The sequence below is a fragment of the Salmo salar genome, chromosome 10 (genome assembly GCF_965601325.2).
Source record: "Salmo salar chromosome 10, fSalSal1, whole genome shotgun sequence".
Taxonomy (NCBI): domain Eukaryota; kingdom Metazoa; phylum Chordata; class Actinopteri; order Salmoniformes; family Salmonidae; genus Salmo; species Salmo salar.
Window position 1 is genome coordinate 20490688 of NC_138300.1, and position 19504 is coordinate 20510191.

Consider the following 19504-nt stretch of genomic DNA (forward strand, 5'->3'; position numbering starts at 1 on the left):
CTCTATACTTGGAATAGAGAGAGGAGGAGAGCGCAGATACACGACGTGTGCTGAATGGTGGTCGTGCACAACTACCAGGTTCTAGGACTTACTGGAAGGCTGCTGTATGGACAGCCGTTTGTCACATTAATTGTGACCGGCAGACACCAACAGGGACGAGCAGCCCATGAAGCTCAACGTGAAACAACAGCATTTCCAGCTCCCACTCTACAAAACCACCAATATGCTTCATAATAACCATACAATAATCATATTTCATATATATTTATTTTATAATAGCCTATAGGTAGTTTTCAATAAAACATCACAATATGGCGTAGCATGTTCGATTTGCCAGCTGAGGGTCAATGAGACCCCCAGTTTCGCTAAAACAACTGACAACCGCTTGCTGTTTTCAAGGGATTGTTAAATAAAATGTTAACTATTTGGATGTAATAAACTCAGCAAAAAAAGAAACATCCCTTTTTCAGGACCCTGTCTTTCAAAGATAACTCGTAAAAATCCAAATTACTTCACAGATCTTCATTGTAAAGGGTTTAAACACTGTTTCCCATGCTTGTTCAATGAACCATAAACAATTAATGAATATGCACCTGTGGAACGGTCGTTAAGACACTAACAGCTTACAGACGGTAGGCAATTAAGGTCACAGTTATGAAAACTTAGGACACTAAAGAGGCCTTTCTACTGACTCAAAAAAACACCAAAAGAAAGATGCCCAGGATCCCTGTTCATCTGCGTGAACGTGCCTTAGGCATGCTGCAAGGAGGCATGAGGACTGCAGATGTGGCCAGGGCAATAAATTGCAATGTCCGTACTGTGAGATGCCTAAGACAGCGCTACAGGGAGACAGGACGGACAGCTGATCGTCCTCTCAGTGGCAGACCACGTGTAACAACACCTGCACAGGATCGGTACATCTAAACATCACACCTGTGGGACAGGTGAAGGATGGCAACAACAACTGCGAGGATGGAACGCACAATCCCTCCATGAGTGAGGACTTGTAGGCCTGTTGTAAGGCAGGTCCTCACCAGACATCACCGGCAACAACGTCGCCTATGGACACAAACCCACCGTCGCTGGACCAGACAGGACTGGCAAAAAGTGCTCTTCACTGACGAGTTGCGGTTTTGTCTCACCAAGAGTGATGGTCGGATTCATGTTTATCGTCGAAGGAATGAGTGTTACACCAAGGCCTGTACTCTGGAGCGGGATCGATTTGGAGGTGGAGGGTCCGTCATGGTCTGGGGCGTGTGTCACAGCATCATCGGACTGAGCTTGTCGTCATTGCAGGCAATCTCCTCCCTCATGTGGTACCCTTCCTGCAGGCTCATCCTGACATGACCCTCCAGCATGACAATGCCACCAGCCATACTGCTTGTTCTGTGCGTGATTTCCTGCAAGACAGGAATGTCAGTGTTCTGTCATGGCCAGCGAGGAGCCCGGATCTCAATCCCATTGAGCACGTCTGGGACCTGTTGGATCGGAGGCTGAGGGCTAGGGCCATTCCCCCCAGAAATGTCCGGGAAATTGCAGGTGCCTTGGTGAAAGAGTGGGGTAACATCTCACAGCAAGAACTAGCAAATATGGTGCAGTCCATGAGGAGGAGATGCACTGCAGTACTTAATGCAGCAGGTGGCCACACCAAATACTGACTGTTACTTTTGATTTTGACCCCCCCCCCCTTTGTTCAGGGACACATTTACACTTTTCTGTTAGTCACATGTCTGTGGAATTTGTTGAGTTTATGTATCAGTTGTTGAATCTTATGTTCATAGAAATATTTACACATGTTAAGTTTGCTGAAAATAAACGCAGCTGACAGCGAGAGGACGTTTCTTCTTTTGCTGAGTTTACTATTAGGGCTGAACCCATTTAGTCGACCAAGATTTTTTAGTCGAGCAGTGGAAAATATTTAAGTGTTAACTGCACACGAGACACCCGTCTGATTCACGCCTGTCTGAGGGTACTAATCCATTGTGGAGGCCGCAGGGATGGCACACCAGGATCATTTACCATAACTTCTAATCTACAATGTTTGTTTTGTTACAGTAATTTCTGTTAATGCATTCAATATATTATTATTACAGTCTTACTGTTGTCATTGTCGGAGTGCACACGTTTTTTTGCAGAGCACACAACCTAGGCTACACGGTGCGGAAAAAGTTCTGGTTCATTTCATGCCATTTACGTTTTGTCAATTTAAGCTCTCCTGTCAATCTTGATTAAGGACACGCATATCTTTAAATGATTACGCATATTACTAGGCCTAGGCTACCTGGCCTGGGCGCAAATGTAGGCTTATAAATGTGCCCGTTTGGGGATCTGATACTATTTCTGATTGTCTTAACTCACCATCACTGTGGAGCTTCTCAAAGCAATGTTTTCTTTGCCTCAAAAAGCAAGTAAGTGGTCTGTTTTAACACCCATTGAAAATGACAATAGATCCTCAATGTAGCCTATTTGAAAAATATTTCCAGCTCGCTCCCTTTCGATAACTATTCAGCATGAAAGGGGACAAAATGTCAAGCTCTGATCTGGTGGAAATGTCATTAAAAAGGCCTACCTGATTACTTCGTATCCCTTGCGCAAATAGCCTACAGCTGTATCTGTCTGTACAGAGCTCTCTGGCGTGGGAAACTGAGTGCCCATCATTTTTATACAATATTGAAAGTTTGCTAGCACCAGCTTCAGACCGGATCCAAGATAAGTTGATACGTTTCAAGTTCCTTGCAGACAGGGCATGCAGAGCCAATGTGATTTATAGAAAATATCCTGACAAAAATAAATATTCTATCTGCGGACTGCAATCTTTTTATTTGTTGGCTTTATGTAGGTTATTTTGACATATTGGCAATAGAAGTTACTTTTAGATGTGTCTAGAAAAAAGAAACGCACACCTTTAAAGGCGAGGTGCTGGCTAGCGGAGTAGAACACTAGAAAATAAAGGAAAGCCGCACACTCTAAGAGCTCAGATGCAAAAATTTTAATCACCAACGTTTCGACAGCGAAGCTGTCTTCATCAGGGTATCATCAAACACTGCGAGATGAGTAATTTATATAGTGTCAAGAGACACACAGGTGTTTGTATTCATGGCCAAGTATGGCCTAATATCATTGGTTAACTCAAATATTTAAAAAAATGGCATACAAAGAACATACAAAAAGACAAACAAATGGATAGCATACGATCATGGCATTTGTAGTCTAAAATGTATCTAACAAACAATTACAATGGCAAAATCACAATTATCACAAGAATGGCTTCAGATCAAAGTCTATGTTGAGACCGAAGGGAGCAAGGGTCTTTAAATTAAAGATCCAGGCAGCCTCTCGTTTCAACAATAAATTATCAAGGTCACCCCCTCTCCTCGGGAGGGTGACATGTTCGATACCAATATAACGCAGAGACGAAATCGGATGGTTTGCTTCCAAAAAGTGGGCCGCAACTGGGTAAGTTAAGTTTTTGCACCTAATGGTGCTACGATGCTCTGAGATACGTACTTTTAATTCACGCTTTGTTTTACCCACATAATTTTTACCACAAGGACAAGTTATAAGATAAATAACTGCCTTAGTGGAACACGTAATAACACCTTTAATTGGGATAGATTTCCCTGTTTGGGGGTGTTTGAAGGATCTACATTTATAAGTGCCATTGCATTGAGCACAGCCATTACACTTGTAATTTCCATCCAGTATGGGCGTATCGTATGCTATCCATTTGTTTGTCTTTTTGTATGTTCTTTGTATGCCATTTTTTTAAATATTTGAGTTAACCAATGATATTAGGCCATACTTGGCCATGATTACAAACACCTGTGTGTCTCTTGACACTATATAAATGACTCATCTCGCAGTGTTTGATGATACCCTGATGAAGACAGCTTCGCTGTCGAAACGTTGGTGATTAAAATTTTTGCATCTGAGCTCTTAGTGTGCGGCTTTCCTTAACTTTTAGATGTGTATCATTTTAATTTAGCTAGTTTTGATTATTTCCCTCATTAAAATGCAAATCAATTTATAACCTTTTTGACATGCGGTTTTCTGGATTTTGTTGTTGTTATTCTGTCTCTCACTGTTCAAATAAACCTACCATTCAAATTATAGACTGATAATTTCTTTGTCAGTGGGCAAACGTACAAAATCAGCAGGGGATCCAAATACTTTTTTCCCCTCACTGTAGGCTACACTGATTGATGGACCATGTCAAATTGCCTAGCAAGCTAATAACAGATCATGTCAATATGGCTAGTTAACAAGCAAACTGTCAGGGGATAAACTAGGTCTCTATCCAAATAGTTTGATTTACATTAATTATGGATCCCAATTAGCTGGGGATTGGGGCGGCAGGTAGCCTAGTGGTTAGTGTTGGGCCAGTAACCGAAAGGTTGCTAGATCTAATCCCCGAGCTGACAAAGTAAAAATCTGTCGTTCTGCCCCTGAACAAGGCAGTTAACCCACTGTTCCTAGGCCATCATTGTAAATAAGAATTTGTTCTTAACTGACTTGCCTAGTTAAGTAAAGGTTAAATAATGTTTTTAAAAGCTGCTGCCAAAGGGTCTAGACACGTTAATGCACATCACAAAATAAACAAAAACGAATAAAACAGTACATCATGATTTGCTTGCCATTTACACTGATGACTGAAGTCTAACTCAACTTCACCAGGACGAGGTCTTGCCGATGGCAAGCTCTTTCCAAAAGCCTAATCTCTGATGAAGTAAGCAAAATGATGTTTGTTTAGCTAGCTACATGCCAAACGGATAGGTACCTTCACATATCTCAAATGACATGATCGTTGGTGTTTACAGATCAAGAAAAGCATGCAGTTACTAGTTGTATAACTCTGATGATAGAGCCAAATGTGCGCAATTGTTTTGCATGGACTAAACAGAAATGTGTAGTTCTGACTATGCTCAATAGGTGATTATATTAAAACCAAATAGTTATAACATTTATTTAACAATTCCGTGAAAACAGCACGTTGATGTCAATGGCTTTAGCGGAGCTAGGGGCCTCCTTGCCCCCCAGCAGCCAAATCGAACGTATGACGTTTTATTGAAAATGACATATTGAATATAAAACCGTCCAATGTCTAAGAATAACGTGTGAAAAAGCAAATGAGCACCAGAACATATTTCAGCAATTGCTTATTGATAAGAGCAGTGGCTATACATTTCTGAAATGGCAACACCTGGGCCCTACGCTGCAATTTTTATTTAACAACATGAACGTGTGCGCCTAAGTTGAAAAATGTTGGCGCACAAAGAAATTTAGGAGCACAATTAAATATACTTGAGATATTAAAGATAGAATAATGACTTTTTCTAGGCACAGTGATGCTCCAATTTAGGCGCATGTCCGAGTTAAACGTGTGCACTGTTGAGCCCTGAACACCTTCAGCAAATCGTCACCGTCTGATGAAAACCATTTATCTCTAAAACAGAAAAGTTCTAGGAAATCAAAAAAACTGCCACATTTTCACATGAACAAATACACAATTATTTTGAATATCTCTTCTTGGTCCTAGAGTCATGAAATGTTCAGAGTACATTGAAGGGAGTTACTGTTTTCAATACAGGTAAAAATATATATATATTTAAATGGCAAAAATGGAGATTAGGTTTTTAGACAAAATTAGACATAGGTCTGATGAGGCCATGATGCAAGCTAGGCAGAAAATAGTTGAGTCATAGGTGTACAGAAGATTTCTATTTTATCAAGGAGGTGTAAGGAGCAGGAAGCATCCTTTTTAATAACGCGTTCAAACAAAGAAATTACAACCACACTAAAAACAGCATTGGGAAATGCACTAGATAACACCTAACCTAGATATTCTCCATTACCTATACACGACAATCTGTCTCTCAAACAAACATTTGATTAAAAAAAAGAAACAATCAAATTAAAACATTCAGCTAACATGTATACACATTTGTGTTAACCCCAAACACCAAGCTCCCTGCTTTACACACTTCAACATAAAGAACAGCAGTACCTTGGGAAGTGGTCGTCCCAACTGTGAATAGAGTTTAGTCCAAAACTGCAGGATAGAAGACATGAGTCCAAAAGCTCTGGGGTGAAATACCACACTCTCCTAATTCACCTTTCCCTTAGAACAGATCCTTCCATGTGCTGGAGCAGTGGAAACACCTCACATCTGGAATGTTTCCCAATAGCAGACAGCCCTACCAGTTCCTTTCAGAACACACCAACACACACAAATGGACAACACACACTACAGGTAGGCTCTGGGAAGAAAACACTGCCCTAAAAACATACACTTCCTACTATGGCTGGATTGACAGGTATTTACATAGAGGTTTAGACATATTGATTGTGGTCTAGTTCCTCAATGCTCTAAGGTGCTGGGGAGAGAGCAGAGGAGGGGGAGGGGAGCAGAGGGAGGAGGGGAGGAGCTTTCAGGAAATGATGCTTCTGTTGGTAAGTGACTAGAGTTACTGGCAGTCAAGCCCATTTTACTGTACATGGTGTAACTCAACCGCATTTGTAGTTTAAACAGTCCTGCGCAAATGGGTCCTTGCTAGCGGCTCTCACGCCGTTGCATACGGCCGTGTTCAATGTCTCGGATCAGTATTTAATGATTATTATATTTAGAGGTTGGCTGGCTAGCAGGTTTATTTTCAGACACTGACTTTTGTCTGCCTGACAGAATAGGCTCTGTTTCAAGGCTGCGCTGCTGCTAGAAGTGAAAATTATCTGGACTTTTAATGATCGAGTTTTGCTGAGATGTCAAACTAATTAAAGAGCTAATGGAATGGGTAGTCACTTATCAGTATTGAGCTACAGTATATGGACTTGTCATTTCAAGCTGTCAAAGCACCGGACACACACATCTAGATACATGATTCATAAATACTGGTTTTGATGTCTCAATCTTTAACTCTTCTGTCCACAGAGACAATCCAAAGACACTGACAATGAGTGAGAGTATATCTGATAGATTTTTGAAGTCATCATTTATAGCATATGCATATATGTAATACAGACAAACAGATAAAAGCTAGGTCTACCTAAAAAAATAAAATACATAAAGAGATTACAATGATTTAGACTGATATGACGGAAGGCCCTTCAACAGCTGATGTCTTTTCTATCTGCCCATCCAGAGTCCTGCACAGACACACTCCATCTCCACTTACGGGAAACAAGGCTGATTGTCAATACATCTGGGGAAAATGCTACTGATAAATTCAAATTTATTTATATATATATATATATATATATATATATATATATATATATATATATATATATATATATATATTTTTTTAAAGGCTAGTACTAAAAAGATAGCTATGGATTTCCTTTTTTTATATAAAATAAAAAATAAAATCATGATTCATGAGAAACAAATCACATCTTTTCACAAATCACATCCTCCATCCTGGTAGAGGGACGGTACATGGCCAACGCCCCCTGCTAACAGGAACAGATGGGGCATCAGGTCTACTGTGGCACCTTGTTGCCAACCTCCACTGGGCTGGTCTACGGGGGAGACCGACTGAGTGGACCGTCTGGGTGGTGTCATGAGTGAGATTGTGGGAATCCTCTGGCCTGTTAAGGTCACTCTGAGGCTATTGGGACATTGGCAAGGATGTGTCACTGATGAGCTGCATCTTTCAAGCATTCAGTATCATCTCTCCCCTGTCACAGCCCAGACAATACAAACACTGTGGCAGGGTGGGCTGCTGTTGTTGAAAACTACATTTTCAATCTCTGTAAATCCATAAGAGTGTGAAACATTAAAAGCAACATTTCCCACAAATTGCAAGGTTAGTTATTTGCCTCAACTGGGAGGACTGCCTGTAGCAACCCTTTGTTACAATCCCCTTTGTTTACTTCCTGGTATAAAAGTAGGCCATCCAACAGGCAATTTGTGACACGTGTTAGAAGAGAAATGAAACTGACTTTGCAAAACAAGCCTGGAATAGGACCTGCATCTCATAATTTAACTATTAAATGAACAGTACCACTTCCAATGCTTTCTACTGCAACAAAACAAGCAGGGACAATAAAACAAGTAATTGAGGTTGATTCAGTTACAATGAAACAGAACACATGGCACTATTCTCTTGGTACAGAACCTGACAGTGTTAAGTCAACGGACCTTATCCAAAATCTCTTATTGAGCCATTCCTTTGCAGTACAGGGCTTAAGAGGGATTTACTACAGAGTTGAACATGCCTTTATTAAAGCCTCTCATATTGTCTCTCCTTGGAGGATATGAGCAGGTGGGGAGGCAAAACGGGCCGGTTCAAACACACCAATGTGACATAACAGAAGATAACCTGACATATGCACCTATACAGAGGTGTGGGACACACAGGAAGTAGCAAAGAGTATGTGCGGTGTGTGTGGGTGTGTGTGTGTGTGTTTTAAAGCGTTCACAGTGCCGAATGTGTATGCGCCGTGGCTGTAGAGCTCTGTTCACTCGTCCCTCTAGACCTTGGCTTAGAGGAGAGAACTATGGTTCGTAAAAGTGCTTTCCTACTATTCTTCTTCCAGTAAGCAGGGCAGTATTTTTCTTATTTTCCCTGAATCATGTCACACAGCAAATCAGTCTGTGCGGAGAGTTCAGACCACAGAGCTCGTGACCCAGGCCACGAGGTGGTCATCAGTGTGTGTGTGTGTGTGTGTGTGTATGTATGTGTGTGTGTGTGTGTGTGCGCACGTGAGGCCCTGCAAGCAGTCTGACTCGTTCTCTAAACTTGGTGACAACATGCTAGCATCATGCCACAGAAAGTACTCTCTCTAGCAAGAATGCTAGCCATGTGTTTACATGCATTCTGATTTCAGGTAAACACGCATGTAGGCGAGCATGAACACACAGAGCGCCACAAACTCTCCACCGCTCCTTACACATCCTCACCTACTAAGTGCAGCACCGTTTGACCGGTCAGAAATGTGAAAAGTTCAATTGACTGCCTACATACCTCCCCACAACAAGATCCTTCTACCAAGCCTGACTGCAACGCTCATCCTGAGTACTACAGAGGCCCAAGGCACTTCCTACATACACACACACACACACCGCAAGCATACACACTCCTATTACTTCTCCCCTCACAGAGCCAATCAGTTTCTGCCGAGTACCAGAAGGGGCCTCCTTACCAGCCATTTTAATCAGAAAGCACTCAGGGCAGCTGATGTTAGGAGACCAACAATAATTACATTCAAGAGCACAATGGAAATGTCTCCATTCTCCATGGTAACCAGGGTCAGATTCTTGAGTCCAGAGTATACAGTATAGCCTTCATATGGATAGATAGGCCTAATGAATAAATCAGTGATGCACTCAATGATCATTCATAGATTACGTTGTAGAGTAATATTTCTCAGACTCAAAATATGGTTAATCTCCATTCCGTAGATGAATATTTAGTGCACAGCACTGCAGTGCATTTCTAAACAATAAGGATATCCTGATCGAGCTCTACACTAGAGAAACAACAAACTAGCCCTATCGGATGCCGTGGTTATCAAAGGCCGCACCTCTGATTGGATTTCACTCTGAGGGGACATTCATAAAATATAATTTATTGAGTAACAGTTGGACCTGCATAACTTCAGCGCTAGCATACAGTACTCTACCAGCCGGTTGAAGCATAACATAATTGTGCCACTCAGGCAGTTTATCAGGAGCACAATTACGACATACATCCTCCACACACTATACATAGGCCTAGTGTTACCGTGCTGTAATATTGAAAGGAGTGAGTGGCATGGAGGGAGAGTGGGGGAAGGGGCAGAGAGAGATGGTGCTCATGGTTGAGTGGTTCAGGATTACTCATGACCCCGTGACTTACATTTTCTCTGCCTGCCTTGTGCTTCAGCCCCTTTTCACACGCACACATGGATGCAGTGTGGTCAGACTGAACAACCAGCATTCAGATAGCTCCACTGCTTTACAAGCCAGGAAGCTACTGGATCTGTTCGGTGGTGAAGAATGATTATTTTTTAAACCGTTAAACATTGAGCTCAAACGTAACAACGTAGTCTAGAAGGGCCAGTCTAAATGTCAAGGATGACAGTCATCTACTGGCCCGGACATGGTGTATTTTTTAAATTCATTGGGGTGATGCAGGGCCTATAGGTTGGTATGCTTTCTCTATATTCAACTATTAATGTGATACATTTGATTATTATGTATTAAAAAAGCTTTGTAATATAATTTAGCAATATAAGTCATTACGCTATTATTTAGAATAGCATTGTACTAATTGCATTCATTTTTGTTTCTAAAGTATGCCATTTTAAGAACATTTTTGACATCCCAAAATAGAACACTGGCTCTTTAAAACAACTGCGTTCCAAATGAGATAGACCTGGCTATATTAGGCTAGCCAGGATGACTGATACCAACCATTTCAACTTTCTGGGGGCAGAAATGTCTACTGGAACACATGAACTTTCATGTGCCTTAATAACAAACTTGTATGCCATCTGTAAATATGAATAAAATTGTTCAATTACGAGTCTGGAGGGTTAAGCCACTGAAACAGCAACCTTCCCACTAGCCATGATTGGCTGAGAATGAGTGGGCTGGACATGTCGAGAAGGGAGCTCGGATTGGTCTGCCATATAGACGTCTATTTTAGCTGGTCAGTCTGTTGGTAATCCTGTCGAACGCATCTCTTTTTTATGTATTGTGTAGTGGAGCTGCATAAGTGTTGCTCTCCACTTTCTGGAGGATCAAGTTTTGAAAATCAGTGGAATTAGAGTATGATAGCTAAAGAGATGGCGAAAACACCTGTCTCCGGATTACATCTTCAAACTAAGGGCAACCGTGGCATGGTATCCGTGCATGACGATGTGTGTACAGTGATGTGTACGGGTAAGAGTCTAGCTAGCTACATTCAGATATGACATGTTTCTAATTTTGACAGAAAGTGGTTCCATTTCAAGCTAAAGTGTACTGTTAGCTAGCTAGCTAACGTTAGCTGGCTGGCTCCCTAGCTAATGTCATGTGTATGAAGTTATTATTCGTATCCCAGAACTGTTTGCTTTGCTAGTTCGAACCTAATGTTAGCTAGCTAACATTGAACCTGGTTGGTTAGCTACCAGCATATTCATGCAGGGTAGTAACATGATTTGGCACTATGACCGCTAACATTAGGTGTGTGATCTTAGACGTTGTTTACCTTGCCAGGTTCATTGTTTACCTACCTAGCTAGCTACATGTATTAAGCTCAAGTGTACAACACCCGTTGAATATGGCTAGTGACCGTAAACGTCGGCAAAAAAGCGGGGTGAAATTGTTGCTTGCAGAGCTGGTTAGGCTGTTTTCATGTTAAATCAATCAGCCAGAGCGTCAAGTGTGCGCTCTGAACGCTCCGAGAGCGAAACGAGATGGGTGGGGCTAAAGCTTAAGAGGGTGTGAACGATGCCGAATGGGTGTAGACAAAGACCTCTTCACTAGAATCCAAAACATTACAAGGCCATTTTATCAAAAGTGAATTTACAAGTTTAATAACTTTCAAAGCAGAATTACATTCCCATTGTTCCTCAAAAATGCAGTGTATGATATACCATTTTGTAGCTGAGGCTCTACTTTTAACCAATGTAAAAAACACAATTTCAAATTTTGCTTCATAAGACCAAATCCAGATAGTGAGTCACATCTGGTGTAAATGGGAAGGTGCACAGCACAGAAGGAGTTAACGAGAAGAGACCAAAAAGACATGAGAACAAGTGGAAATAAAACTTTTAAAAAACAACAAAAAAACGTTTAAAAAACTAAAAACTTTATTCTGCTATACAGGCATTTGGAATATAGCGTAAAAACATACATTTAAATGAATTTGATTTAGCCCAGGCTTAATTCAGCGAAACAATAGCATTAGTGAGGTTAGCACTGTAGCGTTAAGATTTCCCTTCACTGGAACTAAGGGGCCTAGCCCGAACCATGAAAAAACAGCCCCAGACCATTATTCCTCTTCCACCAAATGTTACAGTTGGCACTATGCATACAGCATTCTACTGGCATCTGCCAAACCCAGATTTGTTTGTCAGACTGCCAGATAGTGAAGAGTGATTCATCACTCCAAAGAACGCATTTCCACTGCTCCAAAGTCCAGTGGCGGAGAGCTTTACACCGATCCAGTCGACTTTTGGCAATGCGCTCTTAGGCTTGAGTGAGGCTGCTTGGCCCTGGAAACCCATTTCATAAAGCTCCCAACGAACAGTTATTGTGCCGACGTTGCTTCTAGAGGCAGTTTGGAAGTTGGTAAAGAGCGTTGCAACCAAGGACAGACAATTTTTATGTGCTACACGCTTCAGCACTTGGCGGTCCCGTTCTGTGAGCTTGTGTGGCCTACCACTTCGCGGCTGAGCCGTTGCTGATCTTAGACGTGTCCACTTCACGATAATAGCACTTACAGCTGCCCGGGGCAGTTCTAGCAGGGACAAAATTTGACAAACTGACGTGTTGGAATGGTGGCATCCTATGAAGGTGCACGTTGAAAGTCACTGAACTCTTCAGTAAGGACATTCTACTGACAAAGTTTGACTATGGAGATTGCATAGCTGTGAACTCGAATTTATACACCTGTCAGCAACAGGTGTGGCTGAAATAGCTGAAACTACTAATTTGAAGGCGTATCCACATATGTTTTTGTTTATGCATGTACAGTTGAAGTCGGAAGTTTACATGCACTTAGGTGGGAGTCATTAAACTCGTTTTTCAACCACTCAACAAATTTCTTGTTAACAAACTATAGTTTTGGCAAGACGGTTAGGACATCTACTTTGTGCATGACAAGTTATTTTTCCAACAATTGTTTGTTTACAGACAGATTATTTCACTGTATAACAATTCTAGTGGGTCAGAAGTTTACATACATCGAGTTGACTGTGCCTTTAAACAGCTTGGGAAAATCCAGAAAATTATGTCATGGCTTTAGAAGCTTTTGATAGCCTAATTGACATCATTTGAGCCAATTGGAGGTGTACCTGTGGATGTATTTCAAGGCCTACCTTCAAACTCAGTGCCTCCTTGCTTGACATCATGGGAAAATCAAAAGAAATCAGCCAAGACCTCAGGAAAAAAAATGTAGACCTCCACAAGTCTGGTTCATCCTTGGGAGAAATTTCCAAACGCCTGAAGGTACCACGTTCATCTGTACAAACAATAGTACGCAAGTATAAACACCATGGGACCACGCATCTGTCATACCGCTCAGGAAGGAGACGCGTTCTGTCTCCTAGAGATGAACGTACGTTGGTGTGAAAGTGCAAATCAATCCCAGAAAAACAACAAAGGACCTTGTGAAGATGCTGGAGGAAACGGGTACGAAAGTATCTATATCCACAATAAAACGAGTCCTATAATCAACATAACCTGAAAGGCCACTCATCAAGGAAGAAACCACTGCTCCAAAACCGCCATAAAAAAGCCAGACTACGGTTTGCAACTGCACATGGGGACAAAGATGGTACTTTTTGGAGAAATGTCCTCTGGTCTGATGAAACAAAAATAGAACTGTTTGGCCATAATGACCATCATTATGTTTTGGGGGGGGGGGGGGGGGGCTTTGCTGCAGGAGGGACTGGTGCACTTCACAGAAAATGTAAAATTATGTGGATATATTGAAGCAACATCTCAAGACATCAGTCAGGAAGTTAAAGCTTGGTCGCAAATGGGTCTTCCAAATGGACAATGACCCCAAGCATACTTCCAAAGCTGTGGCAAGATGGCTTTAGGACAACAAAGTCAAGGTATTGGAGTGGCCATCACAAAGCCCTGACCTCAATCCCATAGAAAATGTGTGGGCAGAAGTGAAAAGGCCTGTGCGAGCAAGGAGGCCTACAAACCTGACTCAGTTACACCAGCTCTGTCAGGAGGAATGGGCCAAAACTCACCCAATTTATTGTGGGAAGCTTGTGGAAGGCTACTCGAAACGTTTGACCCAAGTTAAACAATTTAAAGGCAATGCTACCAAAACTTCTGACCCACTGGGAATGTGATGAAAGAAAAAAGCTGAAATAGATCACTCTACTATTATTCTGATATTTCACATTCTTAAAATAAAGTGGTGATCCTAACTGACCTAAAACAGGGAATATTTACTAGGATTAAATGTCAGGAATTGTGAAAAACTGAGTTTAAATGTATTTGGATAAGATGTATGTAAACTTCTGACTTTACTGTATGTATGTATGCATGCATCTACGTACACTACCGTTCAAAATGTTGGGTTCACTTAGAAATGTCCTTGTTTTTTAAAGTAAAGCACATTTTTTGGTCCATTAAAGTAACATCAAATTGATCAGAAATACAGTGTAGACATTGTTAATGTTGTAAATTACTATTGTAGCTGGAAACGGTAGATTTTTTATGAATATCTACATAGGCGTACAGAGGACCATTATCAGCAACCATCACCCCTGTGTTCCATTGGCACATTGTGTTAGCTAATCCAAGTTTATTTTAAAAGGCTAATTGATCATTAGAAAACCCTTTTGCAATTATGTTAGCAGAGTTGAAAACTGTTGTACTGATTAAAGAAGCAATAAAACTGGCCTTAGACTAGTTGAGTATCTGGAGCATCAGCATGTGTGGGTTCGATTCCAGCCTCAAAATGGCCAGAAACAAAGCACTTTCCTCTGGAACTCGTTAGTCTTTTTTTTGGTTCTCAGAAATAAAGGCTATTCCATGTGAGATATTGCCAAGAACCTGAAGATCTCGTACAATGCTGTGTACTAATCCCTTCACAGAACAGCGCAAACTGGCTCTAACCAGAATAGAAAGTAAAGTGGGAAGGCCTGGTGCACAACTGAGCAAGAGGACAAGTACATTAGAGTGTCTAGTTTGAGAAACAGACGCCCCACAAGTCCTCAACTGGCAGCTTCATTAAATAGTACCCACATTAAATAGTACCCTTTTCTAATGCATTACAAAGAAGGGTGCCTATTGCTAGACCGGAAAAAAAAAAAAAAAAGCAAACATTGAATATCCCTTTGAGCATGGTGAAGTTATCAATTACACTTTGGATGCTATATCAATACACCCAGTTACTACAACAATACAGGCGTCCTTCCTAACTCAATTGCCAAAAAGGAAGTAAACTGCTCAGGGATTCCACCATGAGGTCAATGGAGACTTAAAACAGTTTAATGGCTGTGATAGGATAAAACTGAGGAAGGGTCAACACTGTAGTTACTCAACGATACTAACCTAATTGAGAGTGAAAAGGAAGCCTGTACAGAGTAAAAATATTCCAAAACATGCATCCTGTTCGCAACAAGGCACTAAAGTAACAGTCCTAAAAAATTGGCAAAGCAATTAACTTTTTCCCCTGAATACAAAGCATTACGTTTGGGGGAAATCCAATACATCACGAGTATCACTCTCCATATTTTCAAGCATAGTGTTATGCTTGTAATCGTTATGCTTGTAATCGGACTGGGGAGTTGGTCAAGATAAAAAAAGAAACGGCATGGAGGTAAGCACTGGCAAAATACTAGAGGAAAACCTGGTTCAGTCTGCTTTCCACCAGACACTGGGAGATGAATTTGTTTTATAGCAGGACAATAATCTAAAACACAAGGCCAAATCTACACTGGAGTTGCTTACCAAGAAGACAGTGAACGTTCCGGTTTTGACTTAAATCTATGGCAAGACCTGAAAATGGTTGTACAGCAATGATCAACAACCAATTTGACAGAGCTTGAAGTATTTTGAAAAGAATAATAGGCTAATTTTGCACAATCCAAGGTGTGGAAAGCTTTGAACTTACCCAGAAAGGCATCTACAAAGTATAGACACAGGAGTGTGAATACTTATGTATATTAGATATTTCTGTACTTCATTTTCAATAAATTTGCAAACATTTTTTAAAACATATTTTCACTTTGTCATTATGGGGTATTGTGCATATATGGGTGAGAAAAAAAATCTAGAAAATAAATGTTGAATTCAGGCTGTAACCAAATGTGTAATAAGTGAAAGGATATGAATACTTTCTGAAGGGTATATGAGTAAGGTGTTTGGTACAGCGTGTCTACGCCACACAACTGGGCAGTACCAGGGCGTTCAGTCCCAGGCCTTTGTGTACACTTGGCAGGTGGCACACTGGGATCAGAGGCTCTTCATTAAGTACATAGGCATGCCCCCAGCCCAGCCGCTGTTAAACTGTCATTACTCTGATACAGGACGGACGTGAGAGGCATAGTGACTGGCTCTTTAGTAACACATCACTGCTCTCCTATACACACACAGCCACTGGAGCCCTACGAGGAGATGCCCCAACATTCAACCCCATACAAATAAGCCAAGATGAGAAGTGAAGTCATTCGCCTGTGTTGTTAGGGCTTCTCAGTCAGCAGAGGGGAGAGATTACTTTTCCATATGGGAATTAAGAACTGCCTGGCTTGACAGTGTGTATAATTGGAAAATGCAAATGAAGAGGTTAAATATAGCCCAGTAAGGATGCTAAATATAAACGGAGGGGGGGAAATGTCTTACTTTGTCATTTACACATTTCCAAGTTAGAATAAGCCTGTCCCGAATGTCTCCAGGGTGATTGATGGTGCATAACCTCCGCAAGAAAATATGAGGAAAGCAAGAGATAAAATTCCTCCATGCAAAAACTCCACTGAAAAACACCACGCTTTTAAGTGTTCCTCAAAAGTGCAATGAGAACAGCCATATTTCTCAGTGACAGAATAGAACATGATGGCCAACAACCAAAGCCCTGCTAAATTACAGCGGTTTATTAATAACAAGCCTTCACAGGAAAAGGAGCAGGTAGCTTCTTAACTCTGTCTAGACAGTGTCAGACGCAACGTTTAATCACAGTTTCTGCAGGCAGGAATAACCGACCGTGCAACATTTAAGGTAGGATGAAAGGAGTAAGGGGGAGCCGCAGCTCCTCCCTTTCAGAGAGTGACAGCGAGGCAGCAAGAGAGAGAGACAGAGGTGAAAAATAAGACTGCTCAAACAAGATAGAGAGAAGGATAGACACAGAGAGTGTGATATAGAGAGGTCTTACCTGAGGGAAGCCTCCGTTTCTGGGGAGGTTGAGGCAGGGGAAATCGTCATGGAACCCAGAATGGCTGAACATGTCGATGTGCATATCCGGCATGGTGTCATTCAAGTGGTATTGCCTGAAAAAGGTCAGAGGTAAGGCAGCTTAATGAGATGTACTGGGAAGGGGAGCAGAGGGAACTAGCTGGTCATTAAATGGGTGGGAACTTGTGCTTTTCACTGTATGGCCAAAGGGGTTTGGTTTTTATTTATACAAAGGAAACAAGGACACAGGGTGGTTGGAAAACAACAGTCTCAAACTAGCCCAACAGACATAACTAAGAGCAATGATGGTTGGAGGATAAAGAAATAAAGTCAACAAAGAACACATGAACCCCACAAACTGTGGAGTCATAACACAAGTGATAATTATCTTATCTTAATACGCATTATTAACTGATCTTGTGATCTTCTATCAGCAGTTTACAGACACACCATAACACCTAAATTGTATTACTTCAAGTGAACACTATAACCTTTGGCCTGCCTCACAGCTGAACCACTAGAACGGAGAGTGAGTCACGCCTGACACTGCCACAGAGCACAACAAGGATTGTGACAATACCAGTAGCGCAATATCTTTTCCATGGCAAAAATGAAAACAAAAAGCAGGCTAAACTCTTTGGTCCTTTAAAAACCTGCAGTATGTATGATATTTTGCGATATAGCTTGGAAAATAACTAAATGCAACTCTGGATGACAACGTGTTTGCTTCAACATTAGGGCTGTTTTCCTAAAGAAGTTAAATCCGTTAGTTTCCTTGCCACAATACTAACGAGTATCACAATAGTGGTATCATCACGACCCTAATAACAACCAACTATGAAGGTAAAAAGTCGGAGAGGGAAAGAGAGAAAGAACCTACCCATCATCGGGTTCCATGATCCACGGAGGCCACGCTGACTGTACACTGACCATACTGCCTTCTTCCAGAGTCAGACTCACACAGAAACCCACAGGCATCAACACAAACACACTGGAGCTGTACTGCGTCAACTTGCAACACACACACCAACACAAAGACACTGGAGTGGCACACAGCTGTGTCAAGTCACGGCTCTCTGAGCTCAGGGCTTCATGTGACTCCCCTCTGCGCTTCAGAGAACGGAGGCACTCCGCTCTTTCACTAGCTCTTCCGGGAATCACAACCTAGTTCAGTGGAAAAACACCCAGACGGCTTTCTCAGGAACCTCTGCTGCCTGTGATATTTTCACTTTCTCACTGAGTCACAGCAGGCAGGGCAAGACGGTGCCCAAATGAGCGTAGCATAGAAAGAAAGTAAAAGTAACGACCGCACAGCTCCCAGCCTCAAATCCTGTGAGAGCTGATCTCTACATGGGGGATTGAGGGATGAAACTGTCCAACACAGGACACAGATCAGCTGGAGGATAATTGAGGTTGTTATTTAAAGAACGGGCTCACATAGGAACGGAGAGATAAGCCACGGGGAGAGCTGCTGGTGGTCTAAAGCCAGGCAGTTTTGTATAGCTAGAGCAAAGCTTGGTGTGAGGGTGTTTTAACAAGGAGATTCAGGGATTTGATCTGCACACAATAGTCAGTGTGGTAAATCCCTAAAAAGTATTGCAGATTTCCTAGGATCAGAATTAAGGGTTTCCTGATCAGTGTGGGGGGAAAAAACACCTGTACAGGTGTTTATTAACGTGTTTATCTATTTTGAAGGGTCAGCCACCTAGCAAGGGTAACAGTGCAGCATCCTAAAGCTTCAAATAAAAAGTGGAAATCCTGAGCCTAACCCTGTAGCCTCTCCTGATATGACAGTGATATTGCTGCCTTGGCAGAATGTGTCAGTACTAGCAGCATTCCAATAAGACAAAGCCAGTCGGCCCCGTGCCACAGCGCCTCACTGACTGCAAGCCTTTCCCGGAATATTTGCAACCCAGTTATGCAGCATCAAAAATCCATTTCTAATCGCTTATATTTCTGTAACTAAAAGGCTATTTTATTACATCTATTGGACTGGTTCAAGCTGGTGTTACACAATCTAGTGTATGTAGGACAAGCAGGCCAAACAGAAAGTAACCTGTCACTAATCTCCTCTCACCTGATGCATAACTGTTATTGCCGTCTGGGGAGATAAAGCCAATTAAGGTGACCACCGAGCTTATAACTTTGGTCAGGACAGTAGAACATGATAAACTAAAGTGTAATGCAATAACATTCAGAGAGAGATCAAACCTGTATTGCCCGTCTAGAATAACTGGCTAGTTCAGACAACTACTGAATAAAAAGAACCGGATGGAGCGTGTGTTTGATCATCAAACAGCAGGGAAATCAGCTCCAGGCAAATTCGCATTCCCAAGAACATATAAAGAATACAAGCACAAAGGAAGGGCACTATTAGGGTTGCACATTTGGGGGCATATTCAGAGGTGGTAATTCCATGGGAATTAATGGAAAAATATGCAAATTAATATTCATACAATTTAA

At 41.6% G+C, this 19504-nt stretch overlaps 1 protein-coding gene across 6 annotated transcripts in view; it reads right to left on the reverse strand.

Annotated features, from left to right (window-relative positions):
• LOC106613723 (protein strawberry notch homolog 2) overlaps nucleotides 1-19504 on the reverse strand; it is a 118755-nt gene that overhangs the window by 42966 nt on the left and 56285 nt on the right. For 3 of the 6 annotated variants that reach the window (XM_014216274.3, XM_014216273.3, XM_045687465.2), the window contains exon 4: nucleotides 17022-17136. In XM_014216274.3, coding sequence (XP_014071749.3) covers nucleotides 17022-17136 — 115 coding nt within the window. Of the gene's footprint in view, nucleotides 1-6004; nucleotides 6352-17021; nucleotides 17137-17921; nucleotides 18172-19504 lie in introns of those variants that run through there. The other 3 variants (XM_045687466.2, XM_045687467.2, XM_014216275.3) reach the window with 3 other exon arrangements.